This window comes from Bos javanicus, chromosome 3 (genome assembly GCF_032452875.1).
Source record: "Bos javanicus breed banteng chromosome 3, ARS-OSU_banteng_1.0, whole genome shotgun sequence".
Lineage (NCBI taxonomy): Eukaryota > Metazoa > Chordata > Mammalia > Artiodactyla > Bovidae > Bos > Bos javanicus.
In genome coordinates this window covers 20164609-20178265 of record NC_083870.1, presented here as the reverse complement: position 1 = coordinate 20178265, position 13657 = coordinate 20164609, and the positions used below count along the sequence as shown (strand labels likewise).

Here is a 13657-nt window from a genome sequence, read left to right as displayed (position 1 = left end):
TTATAAAATGTGGGATTTTTAAAAATCATTCTGCATCATCTTACCGGTGAGTAGCTCTATCCATGTTTGGACAGTTTCTGTGGGTTCAGTTGCCTTGATGTGTTTGAGAGTTTCATCCAGTAAAACATCACCTGTTGGGCTGTCTGACTTTAGCAGTACCTTTCAGAAAAGAAGAAACAAGAGACTCTGGTTCATCTACTTCATTCAAATTAAAATCAGTGAATATGCTATACATAGGAAGTGAAGTGAAGTGAAGTCACTCAGTCGTGTCCGACTCTTTGGACTGTAGCCATGGGATTTTCCAGGCGAGAATACTGGAGTGGGTTGCCATTTCCTTCTCCAGGGGATCTTCCCGACCCAGGGACCGAACCCGGGTCTCTGGCATTGTAGGCAGACGCTTTACCATCTGAGCTACGGGTTAAATGTCATAGGAAAAGCAAAGCAGCATAACATATTGTCTCTGTTTCCTCAAGAAATTTAAAATCTGGTATGGATAGATAAAAATAACACTTGAACTGGGCTCCAGTGGCAAACGATATAAATGATAATGGAGAAAAAAGATTCAATAACTCTTTGAGCCTGGAAAACCAACTTGTGAAACAATTAGTAAAGACAGGAAACTCGGATAAGGTTGATGAAGCTTGGTTTTAACTGATATGGGATAGCCAAGTTGAAATGTCTGGACCATAGTTAACTATGTTCCTGGAGGTGGAAAAAGAAGACAGGTCTAGAAATTTGAAAATTAATATCATAAGGGTGATAGATGAAGCTGTAAAGGTAAATGATATCTCTAAAAGGATACAGAGTGATATAAATTGAGATACAGATATTAAGGAATGGAGAAGTAAAGGAAATAGGGTACCGCTAGAGAAGCAAGAGGATGTACTATAACAAAGGTCAAGAAGAGAGGAAATTTCAAATAGGTGGTAGTCAAAAGTGTCAAACACCACATACAGGTTAAAAGAGAAAAATAAATTGAAGACTGAAAATTAGCTGATGACACCTAAGAAGGTAGTTTCACTAGAGTGCTAAGTAGACAGTGAAGTTGTGAGTGGAAAAAACAAGTAATAAGAAAATGGAGAGAGTGGTGTAACTCATGCTAGAGAGTACTTGCAAAATAATTGGAAGGAGGGAAACAGAATGGTTATCTGAGGCTGACCAGAGTTAAGACTGCATCTGACTCACATGTTTACCTCCTCATTATATAATACTCTGTTTCATAATATTACAGCTATAGATAAATACGGAAAAATAACACCATCCTAGATCTGACTTTTCTGCATAAAAAGGGAAGACAAAACCATGAACTTCTTATAACTCTTTAGACCACGGATACTTAGATTTCTCTCTCTGCTACAGGATAATTAAACCTGTTAGACAATGGAACAACTGAATAAGTGCTATTTTTATTGTCTCACATCTCAAATCTTCCTATTCTTCCAAAATGGACTGTTGGTATCTGCCCTTTCATAAGAGGATATTCATGGAGGATGCTCTACCTTTCTGTCTAGTAGTCGCTTCTTACGCATGGTTGGGGGTTCTAGATAGATTCGACCTCGCATGGCCAGCTCTATCAGGATGCCGCCTCGCAGGCCAGATGATATGCAGTCATTCCAGAAAGATGTGTAACCCTAGGAAAGGGGAAAAGAGAAAAGAAAGAACATTCTGAAAGGGATATGGACTTGCAGCAAGCACCCAAAGAATGTTCCATTTTGTTCTGTGATTCATTTCACATCACATTACATGAACTCAAGGAAAAATACAGAATAAATGAAAAAAAGTCTCTTTAACTTCCTTAATCCACTCCCTCCCCCCAAAGTATGACTTTCTAACTTCAAACTCTTTGTGAATTCCTATGGTTGGGCTGTTAAGTTAATAACTGCTGCTGCTGCTAAGTCACTTCAGTCGTGTCTGACTCTGTGCAACCCCATAGACGGCAGCCCACTAGGCTCCCCTGTCCCTGGGATTCTCAAGGCAAGAACACTGGAGTGGGTTGCCATTTCCTTCTCCAATGCATGAGAGTGAAAAATGAAAGTGAAATTGCTCAGTCGTGTCCGACTCTTAGTGACCCCCATGGACTGTAGCCCACCAAGCTCCTCCTTCCATGGGATTTTCCAGGCAAGAGTACTGGAGTGGGGTGCCATTGCCTTCTCCAAAGTTAATAACTGGCATGCCAAATTTCAATTTTTGAGAAGAATTTTGGTTTCTTTGCTTCCATGACATTCTAAATTTCACAGTGGGATACAAATAAGTTAAGTAGAAAGATGTATACTGTTTGAGCTTTTTTACCTCCAAGGTATTAGTTGCAGGCTATTTTGATGGATGGTGTAGTAGAAACCCAGCTCTGCCATTGACTAATTAAGTGCCTTGGTATGTTACTTAACCTTTCTCAAGTGCAATGTCCTCATCTGTAAAACAAGGGCACTAACGTCTACATAAGTTTATTTTGAAGATTAAGTAAGATATATATTATCAATATAAGAAACCATTTAGTATAATACCTGGCATATTGTAGGCACTTACATGTTAGTTTCCCTTCCTGAGGAACTACAGGGAATACAAAGATATACAATTAATAGCCACTATCTTAAGGATCTGAAAATGTAGCTGGAAAGACCTGCAAACTTGAGGGAAGCTTTCTGTGACAATATAAAATTTAAATTAAGGCTCAACTGAAAACTGGAGTAGAAGAAACGGGTATAAATTACCATAGAAAGCCTGGTTTAGATGATACTTTTTCAAATTATAAATTACTTTTGGGCTAGAATAGTCAGGAACTCTTATGGGACTTGAGCTGGGATTTGAAGAATAGGTTGAATTTAGCAGAGAGTGAGGGTTTTCCAGATGAAGGAAGTCATTCAAATTCTACCTATTCTTCACAAGGGCATTTTAAGCAAAAGCATTAAGGAAGGAGACCTCAAATACGTTTAGAGATTTAACTCAAGGATTTAAAGAGAACTCATGAGATCAAGTTGGTCGGGCTAGGCTGTAGAAAGCCTTGAAGCTCTGAACTTTTTACTGAAAGGCAATATTGAATTCTGAAGGTTCTAAGCAAGGAGTTGTGACTAATACAAGGAAGACCTATCAGTTATGAACTGTGTAACACTTTTTAGCTATCTTTGGGTGTAGCTTTCCCTCTCACTGGAGACAGGCTGGGTGTGATGTTGGCAGATTCTAGCATGGCTTTAAAGCATGAACAAGACTAAGTCACTATTCGTAACAGTAATGTCTAATATATACTCAACACCTACCTATGTTGTAGGTTTGTGCTAAGCTTCTTTGCATGCATTATATATCTTCACAACAATCCTGTAAGGGAGGTTCTACTATTATCCACATGTTAAAGATGAGGAAACTAAGGCTTATGGAGGTTATGTAACATGACAGAGGTCACAAAGCTAAGTGGCAAAGCCTTGAAAAACAGCTTTTAAAAGTTCCAGGGACTTTCCTGGTGGTCCAGTGGTTAAGACTGCATGGTTCCAAGGCAGGAGGTGTGGATTCAATCATTGGTAGGAAACTAAGATCCTGCATGCCAAATGGTGTGGCCCCAAAACATCCAGTTTTCTTCTTTATTGATTTAGAAGTTATACATTCACTTTTCTTTAGGAAGTTATCTTTGCAATTTTAACATGCATGATAATTTAAAATTAATATACTAATTTATTTTTAAAACAAATCAATATATTAATCTCTCCTAATTGTCCAACATTATATCTTTTACTTCACAAGTTAGACATCATTATTTTATACAGGTAGCACTTGTTTAGATTTACTCAGATGCTTACCAAATTCTTTGCTCACCATTCCTTCTTGCATCTCAGATCTCCTTTCTGGTACCATTTTCCTTCTTCCTAAAGTAGAATTTCCTTAAGTAAAAGTCTGTTGAAGGCAAATTCTATTTTGTTGATCTGAAATGTCTTCACTTTACCATTGTTTTAAAAATATTGTTTTTCTGGACATAAAATTCTAGATGGATAGTTTTCTTTTTATCATATTGACGATATTATGCCCTCCTCTTCTAGCTTCCACTGTTGCAGTGAGAAATCTATCATTCTTATTGCTTGTGGTAGGTGGCTTGTCTTTTTTCTTTGGTCCTTTAAGATTTTCTCTTTTGGTGTTTTTCTGTTTGACTACAACATAAGTGTGTGTGAATTTATGTATCCTGTTTGGTATACACTTCCTGTATCTGTAGGCTCATTTATTACTTCTCAAAAAATGTCAACTCTTATTTCTAAGAATTTTGGCTTTCCTCTATTCCCTTAATTCTTTAAAATTTTCTTATTCTAACCTCCATGCCTTTTAACCTCTCCTATATATTTTCCATTTCCATTGCCTCTATATTGCTTTCTCAAGAGTTAGTTCATATCTGACTTCCAATTTATTCTCCATCTATACTTAATATGTTAAACTAACCCCGAGAAAGTGTTAGTCACTCAGTAGTGTCCAACTCTTTGCAACCCCATGGATAGCCCTCCAGGCTCTTCTGTCCATGGAATTCTCCAGGCAAGAATATTGGAATGGGTAGCTATTTCCTTCTCCAGGGGATCTTCCCTACCCGGGGATCGAACTTGGTCTCCTGCACTGCAGGCAGATTCTTTATCATCAGAGCCACTGCTTTACATCTCTTAAAGTTCCATTTATTTTTCACATTTATCTGGTCATTTGTGATCATTTCTTCTTTTGTGATTCATTTTGTGTTCATTTTATGATTCTTTTATTTCTTTAAAAATATCATAGACATTTCACATTGTTTGATCATTCTAATATCTAAGGTCCTTGAATGAACCAGTGTTACTTCTGCTGATTCTTTCTCATGGGTGTATTTTTCTTTGTATGTTTGATGACATTTGATTAAGAGGCCCGTATTTAATTTTTTGTAAATCTATGAGATTTTGGAGGCCGAAACTGAGGATGTATTATTCCTTTACTTTTTTTTTTTACCACAATATGTGGCACATGGGATCTTCCCTGATGAGGGATCAGACCTGTGCCCCCTGCATTGGGAGCTTGCAGTCTCAGCTACTGAATCACCAGTGAAGTAGGTGAGGATATCTTCTTTAGAGAAGATCTGCATTTGCTTTTGCTGTGAGTAAGGCATGGTGGGACTGGGAGACTGCCAAGAATACAGTTTTGGCAGGGTGTGGGGGGAGCACACTATATGACTTGTGAGATCTTAGTTCTCTGACCAGGGATCAAACCTGGGTCCCTGGAAATGGAAATACCAAGTTCTAACCACTGGACTACCAGGGGATTCCTCCAACAATACATTAAAAAAAATTAAGTCTTACCACTATACTGCAGAACTAGAGGTCTTCCAATTCCATTTTTCCCATAACCTTCAAGCTCAAATAAATTACATAACTCCCTTCCCCTCTGCTCCTCCCAGTCAAATCCAAATTTCTTAGTGAAAGTAGTAGTGAAAGTATTAGTCACTTAGTTTTGTCCAACTTTTTCTGACTCCATGAACAGTAGTCCACCAAGCTCCTCTGTTCATGAAATCCTCCAGGCAAGAATACTGGAGTGGGTTGCCATTCCCTTCTCCAGGGAATCTTCCCTACCCAGGGATTGAACCTGGGTCTCCCTTATTGCACTTAAACCAGGAGGCTGCTTACTTGTTTCTCTCTGGCTTATTTTCCCTAGAACACTATTCTCCAGCTTTCTGGAATGATTTTAAGTACTCTTAATGCACCTTTTTTGCCTACTGGCCTTTGCACACACAGTTCTGTCTAGAAGAAACAAAACTCTTCTTTACTTAGCTCTTCCTTGTTCTTAAGGATTGAGTACAAGGGTCACATCTTCCACATAACCTTCTCTAACATTATCTTTTCCTCCACTCTACCCTCTGGGTTAGGTTCCTCACCTGGGTGTGTGTGTGTGGGTCCACTTCTCCCCTATCATTTATTATTTCATATTGCAATCAACTGCTTGTCCTCAGTAGAATGTAAATTTATTATATATTCTATATAAGGAGAGAATATATGACAGTATTTCTCAATAAATGTTTCTGGAAAGCACAAATTTATGATTTAACTTGGTAAAAGCTCAGCCTGAACTATAAGCATTCCTAGATTTATCCAAATTTCCTGGGGGTCTGATCTTAGACTCAAAGGTGGAATTAGTTTTCTTGACCGCCTGCCTCATGGCTACTTCAAGAGTAATCCTTATAACTCCTCTTTAAGGAGGGAGTAAGCCTACCCACCACCCCCTACTCCTGAGTAATACTTGGCTTTATAGAAGTTAGCTGTCTAGTTAAGGTTAAACTGTAACTTTACTTTAGATTTACTTTAGATATAATTTACTTAGGTATAACTTTTAATCCTGTTGACTATGAATCTCAACAGGTGTACAAACATTTCAACCAGTAATATAGCAATTAAAGGAAAGTTTTCCTTGTTTTCATTTCTACCTGACCATATAACTCCTGTTTCAGTAACAATGATGTAAGATTGTCAACAGAATTATAAATGAGAAGTACTGCAAATAAAGAAACAATGGCCAGGATGTACAAACTGTGTTTTTCAATATCACCCTTTCCCAACATAGTATCTCACACTATATAAAACTCTTCAAATCAGTTTTTTAACTTTTTATGGAATCATGTCATAATAGTAAAAAGTATAAGAATATATACATGAAGACTTTTAAATACAGTTATAACTCTGAAGTCCATTTTCCTCTAAATTTATCTAGCTGTCTTGGTATCTTCTCAAGCCATGTATAATGAAGATTCCGTGTTAAAGGGTCAGTGCTTTAGTATGCAGGATGATCTAGCATGTGCATAATGAAGTTCACCATTCAATCATTACATTTAATTACCAAGGGCTATGTACGTGAGGGAAAAGACAAAGAGAAAAATTTTAGAATCTACCGAGAAACCAAAATTGCACACTGCTTCATGATCGACCGAAAATACTGGAGGACTGGCAGAATGAGATCTTTGAATAGTAGACTTTGTCTTGATTATAAATGTAATATATAATTGTCAAAAAAAGAGGAGATATTTTAGAAATGTATAATTTTAGAAAGTAGAAGTCTCATAATCTTATCACTTCCACGTAACAGTTTAGTGGATATTTTCTAGACTTCATATGAGTAATGTATTATATTATACATTTGCTAATATTACATACAGAAATACGATTATACTGAGTGGCAACTTTCCACTTAGGCATTATTTTGGATATCTTTCCACATCACTAAACACACAGCTACCTCAATCATTGTTATGGGCATAGTACTGCATTTTAGATACACTATAGTTTATCTATTCAAGTCCTTATTGATGTATGTTTGGGTTGCTTACAGTTTTTTGCCATTATAAAAAAATGCTGTAAAGAAATATTCATTTGTATGTGTGCTTCTGTTGAATAAACTCTTAGAAGAAATTTTTGAGTCAAAGATTATACATATTGAAACTTTTGACAACGCTATTTTATTCTTGTAAAACTTTGGGCAATAAGATTTCAATAAATTCTGAGAGTCAACACCTTTGCACTGAATTTCCACTTAGTCAAGTGTTCATTATTCAAACCTCTTAAACACACACCTTAAAACAACTCTGAAGGTTAAAGATTTTAAAGTTGCCTGCTTGGGATAAAAAGAGGAAAGAAACTAAAGAAGCATAAAGCATCATTAAAAGGAGCTTTTAAAAATGTTAGAAAATCCTTACATTAAAGTTGAATGATAAACAGGCAAATATATAATTTCATATTCAAGATTATCACAGTTATGTAAAATACTGTCTACTTTAAAAAGTGGTTTTCTAATTTTTCCAAATTAAAAAAATATTTTTTTAGGAAAAAAATCTCAGAAAAAAATCTTTCTCTCCCCCCTAATCTTAAGATTCAACATTAAAATTGCTTCACTTTCCATTACAGAAGAATTTTGCTGTGTCTTCCTGAAGCCTTTCCTATATGCCCAATTCCAAAGCCCAATGTCTGCAAGATGATCTTCAGGACTATCAAAAATTATACAAGAAAAAGTTTTATCAGCAAAATGAGTTTTATTTCATTTTTTCCCTCTAAAAATTACTTTAAGAAGAGTTAATCTACTACTTTCTTTTATTTTTTCTAATTTTATTTTATTTTTAAATTTTACATAATTGTATTAGTTTTGCCAAATATCAAAATGAATCCGCCACAGGTATACATGTGTTCCCCATCCTGAACCCTCCTCCCTCCCCATACCATCCCTCTGGGTATTAGGGACTTCCCTGGTGGTCCAGTGGTTAAGATTTCACCTTCCAATACAGGGGGTACAGGTTTAATCCCCAGTCAGGGAGCTAAGATCCCACATGCCTCATGGCCAAAATCCAAAAACAGAAAATAGAAGCGATATTTTAACAAATTCAATAAAGACTTAAGTACTCTATTAAATGAATGGCTCCAAGATCTGATCTATTTTCCTCTTTTATAAATTAATGTGATTCACTCTAATCCCAATTAATATTTCTATGTCCACAGAGCCAAAAGAGACATTTTAGAAAGAAGATTAAGCATTACTAAAAGCTCACTTTGCTTAATCATAATGGGGAATAAGGAACTGTGACCTGGATGTTATTCTAATTTTTTAACATGATTTCAGCATGATTGGGAAGAATGGATTATAAACCTAGACAAACGGATAAAATTTCTCAATAAACTACATGAAGACTATATCCTTTTAGGATTATTCAGAACATTGGGTGGGAAGATGCAAAGCTGCTCATAATAATCAGTTTATTAGTTTTCTCAGGGCTGCCAATTGAGGTTATGTGTGTATGTGTGTGTGAAAGCCAGGAATCCTAACCACTAGGCCACCCAGGGAACTCCTTTTTTCTAAAAAAAATAAAAGCCACTATTAAAAGTTCAGCAAATAAAAACAAATAACACAGTGGTTAAGCTAGTGGTAAAGAATCCACCTTCCAATGCAGGAGAAGCAAGAGGCATGGGTTTGATCCCTGATTTGGGAAGATTCCCTGGAGTAGGAAAAGGCAGCATACTTCAATATTCTTGCCTGAGAGATCCCATGAACAGAGGAGTCTGGTGGGCTTCAGTCTATGGGGCCACAAAGAGTCAGACACGACTGAGCGATTAAGTACAGTCCCTTGTCAGTGAAAAAGAAATCCAAAATAAAAGAAAACTGGTTATCTTTGAATATTCCTATCTTAGCTTTACACCTCATTCTGACCAGGAAAAATGTCCTTAATTTTTATTCTAAACAATTTAAAAATGATTGTAGCATCAGAAACAGTAACTAACTTATATGCCTTTCTTTTCCGATAATCTGTTACTGAGCAGTATACATATATTTTAGAAAATACAGAAAGAAAAAAGAATTATATAAAATAAAATTATTCATAAATTCTATCATCTTACTATTTGCATATATATATATGAAACCAGATTTTTCTTTATATATACACTACACGTATCTTTTCTAATACCCACCAATTTTCCCATCTGCTGCTTCTCTCACCACAGTTTTGGGGCTTTCCTCCATTTAACATTTGTGTAAATTATGGAACAGAATGTACACACTACAGAAAAGTGAAGTCACTCAGTCATGTCCAACACTTTGTGACCCTATGGACTGTTGCCTGCCAGGATCCTCTGTCCATGGGGATTCTCCAGGCAAGAATCACACACTATAAATTTTCATAAAATACTGAGGCACAGAGGTAGAAGAAACTGTGAGAGAATTTCATAACTTTTCATAACAAGGAATCAATAGAATATAGCCTAAAATGAGACCATGATTTAAGAAAACATGATCCCAACACCCTTTTTTAAAAACATTTTTGGGAAATTCGCTGTTGTTCCAGTGGTTAGGACTTGGCGTTCACTGCCAAGGGCCTGGATTTGATCCCTGGTTGGGGAACCTTTAAGATCCCACAAGCTGTGTGGCCAAAAATAAACAAACAAAAACTGCAATACTATCACACCTAAAAAATTAACAATTCCTAAATATTATAAACTATTCTGTAAGCCTCCAAATTTTATTAATTGTTTAACACATTTTTTAGGATAATTGGTTTGTTTGAATTAGGAGCCAAACAAAGTCTACACATAGTCTTACGTTTTCCACAAGCTCTTTTTTAACCTTATTTGGGTCTTTCAGTAAATGACATTTATGAAAAGTAAGTGACGAAGAAAAGCAATGTTCAGGTTAACCTCAATTTCCTCTTTATGTCAATTTCAAGTAACATGACATCACATTTTTAAAAAATGGAGTAAATCATACTCAGTTCAGTTCAGTCGTTTAGTCGTGTCCGACTCTTTGCGACCCCATGAATCGCAGCACGCCAGGCCTCCCTGTCCGTCACCATCTCCCTGAGTTCACTCAGACTCACATCCATCGAGTTGGTGATGCCATCCAGCCATCTCATCCTCTGTCGTCCCCTTCTCCTCCCGCCCCCAATCCCTCCCAGCATCAGAGTCTTTTCCAATGAGTCAACTCTTCGCATGAGGTGGCCAAAGTATTGGAGTTTCAGCTTTAGCATCATTCCTTCCAAAGAAATCCCAGGGCTGATCTCCTTCAGAATGGACTGGTTGGATCTCCTTGCAGTCCAAGGGACTCTCAAGAGTCTTCTCCAACACCACAGTTCAAAAGCATCAATTCTTGGGTGCTCAGCTTTCTTCACAGTCCAACTTTCACATCCATGCTTGACCAATGGAAAAACCATAGCCTTGATTAGACAGACCTTTGTTGGCAAAGTAATGTCTCTGCTTTTCAATATGCTATCTAGGTTGGTCATAACTTTTCTTCCAAAGAGTAAGCGTCTTTTAATTTCATGGCTGCAGTCACCATCTGCAGTGATTTTGGAGCCCAAAAAGATAAAGTCTGACACTGTTTCCACTGTTTCTCCATCTATTTCCCATGAAGTGGTGGGACCAGATGCCACGATCTTTGTTTTCTGAATGTTGAGCTTTAAGCCAAAATTTTCACTCTCCACTTTCACTTTCATCAAGAGGCTTTTTAGTTCCTCTTCACTTTCTGCCATAAGGGTGGTGTCATCTGCATATCTGAGGTTATTGATATTTCTCCTGGCAATCTTGATTCCAGCTTGTGCTTCTTCCAGCCCAGCATTTCTCATGATGTACTCTGCATATAAGTTAAATAAGCAGGGTGCCAATATACAGCCTTGACGTACTCCTTTTCCTATTTGGAACCAGTCTGTTGTTCCATGTCCAGTTCTAACTGTTGCTTCCTGACCTGCATACATGTTTCTCAGGAGGCAGGTCAGGTGGTCTGGTATGCCCATCTCTTTCAGAATTTTCCACAGTTTATTGTGATCATACTACATGTGCTATTTTTAAAGTAAAATGTAATAAATACAATTTTACTGAAATTTCACACAAAGAGAAGGAATTACTGAACTTCAATCATTTTCTTATTACAAGAGATTTTCCTAACAGACTTATTTCTATGGTTAAGAAAACAGATTATTGAGAATTTGAGTTTTGTTGTTCAAATGTTTCAATTTTAGACAATATCTAATTGACTTCTTACTATAAAAGATAAAGTTAATATCTCTCCTATACTTTCTCCCATCTTTATTCCTTTACTTCCCAATTTTTAAATTATAAATGTATATGGATACTATTCTTTTATTGATATGTATCTTTACATTAGTTTCAGGTATACAACATAATGATGCTATGCTGCTGCTGCTAAGTCACTTCAGTGGCATCCGACTCTGTGCGACCCCATAGACGGCAGCCCACCAGGCTCCTCTGTCCATGGGATTTTCCAGGCAAGAGTACTGGAGTGGTGTGCCATTGCCTTCTCCGAATGATGCTACACACACACACACACACACACACACACACACACACACACACACACATTGTGAAAGGATCCTGGCAATAAATCTCAACATCAAACATAGTTAATTACAATTTTTTTCTTGTGACAAGAACTTTTAAGATCTACTCTCTCAGCAACTTTAATATATACAATACACTATTATTAACTATAGTTATCATCATGAAGATTATATCTCCAGGACTTTAACTGGAATTTTGTACCTTTTTGATTGCCCATAAGACTATTAGAAAATGAAGTAACTAAAGACATTGAGAGGTATGACAAATGCAAGGGAATTTAGAGAATCGCAAGGTCACTTTTTGATTTGTAATGGGCTTTGTAAAGAAATGCAGAATTTAACATGTTATGGGGATAGTAACATGGCCAGAATTTATAAAAAAGAAATGTGGGGATTCTGGGAAGTTGCCTTATAGGAAGTATCAGAAATCTGTTTTCCCACCTAGACACAATTTTATCAGTACAATCTGTCTGATATAAGGATTTTGGAACTTGGGAAGCTATTGAAGGTTTGCAACTTCCAGGGGAAGCCACGGATCACTAATTACAGTTAATTCCAGTTAATTTCAAATTTTAGTTTAGCATAGGCTACCCATCTCCCATCCCCTAATCCCATGGCAGGCAGCCATGCATGTGGCTTATATGCAGCTTATACTAGGAGCTAGGGTAGGCAATATGGACTCTGCCATCCAAATAATAGGGAACTGCATTCTGATCATGGAAGTGCAGACACAGAGACCATTGTTGTAACCTCCCTAGTTTGCTGCAAGCCCTTCACCTTCTGGCTGAAGTGACTGCCAGGTGATTTAAAGGGTTGATGCCTTTTTCTTCCTCTTCATTTTCTCTTGTCTCCTTTTTGGAGTCAGATACCAAAGACTAGGACATTCAAAAGCAACTACATACACAGGGGAAATTAGAAGATTATTGTAAATGACCAAGGAAAGGCACAGGCTCAGAAAAGATTTGAAAAGACCTTAATTTTACACCTTAGGCTAATTCTCAGCACAGAGATAGCCCACAGTAATTTAAAAAAAAAAAAAAAAAAGCACTACACCATACACAAAAATCAACTAAAAATGAATTAAAGACTTAAGCATAACTCCTGAAAAACAGTAAAACTACAAGAAGAAAACACAGAGGGTAAGCTCTCTCTCCAGGTTTTTTGGACTTGATGCCAAAAGTACAAGCAACAAAAGCAAAAACATAAAAAAGGGGACTACGTCAAATTAAAAAGCTTCTGCACAGCAAAGGAAACCATCAATAAAATGAAAAAGCAACATATGGAATGGGAGAAAATATTTACAAACCATATATCCAATAAGTGATTAACATCCACAGCATACAAGGAGCTCATATAACTCAATAGCAAAAAACCATATTGTGCAATTTAAAAATGGGCAAAGAACCTGAACAGACATTTTCCAAAGAAAATACACAAGTGGCCCACAAGCACATGAAAAGGAGCTCAACATCACTAATCATAAGGGAAATACAAATCAAAACTACAATGAGGGACCTTCCTGGTTGGTTCAGTGGCTGGGATGCCACGCTCCCAATGCAGGGGATCGGGGTTCGATCCCTAGTCAAGGAGCTAGATCCCACATGCCACAACTAAGAGCCGGCATACAGAAACTAAGGATCACATGTGTTGCAACTAAGACCTGATGCAGCCAAATAAATTAATTTAAATAAGTTAATTTAAAAAAACCACAATGAGATAACAATTCATACCTGTGAGAATGGCTATTATTTAAAAGATGAGATAACAAATGTTAGCAAGAATGTGGGAAAAGGGAATTTCTGTATACTGTTGGTGGGAATGTAAACTAGTATAGCAACTATGGAAAACAGT

General features: G+C 36.8%; 1 protein-coding gene across 1 annotated transcript in view; it reads right to left on the bottom strand.

Annotated features, from left to right (window-relative positions):
- Nucleotides 1-13657, bottom strand: part of GOLPH3L (golgi phosphoprotein 3 like) — a 47937-nt gene that overhangs the window by 20474 nt on the left and 13806 nt on the right. The window contains exons 3-4 of the mRNA XM_061407840.1: nt 1500-1631; nt 45-159 (exon numbers count right to left, since the gene is read on the bottom strand). Coding sequence (XP_061263824.1) covers nt 45-159; nt 1500-1631 — 247 coding nt within the window. The remainder of the gene's footprint in view (nt 1-44; nt 160-1499; nt 1632-13657) is intronic.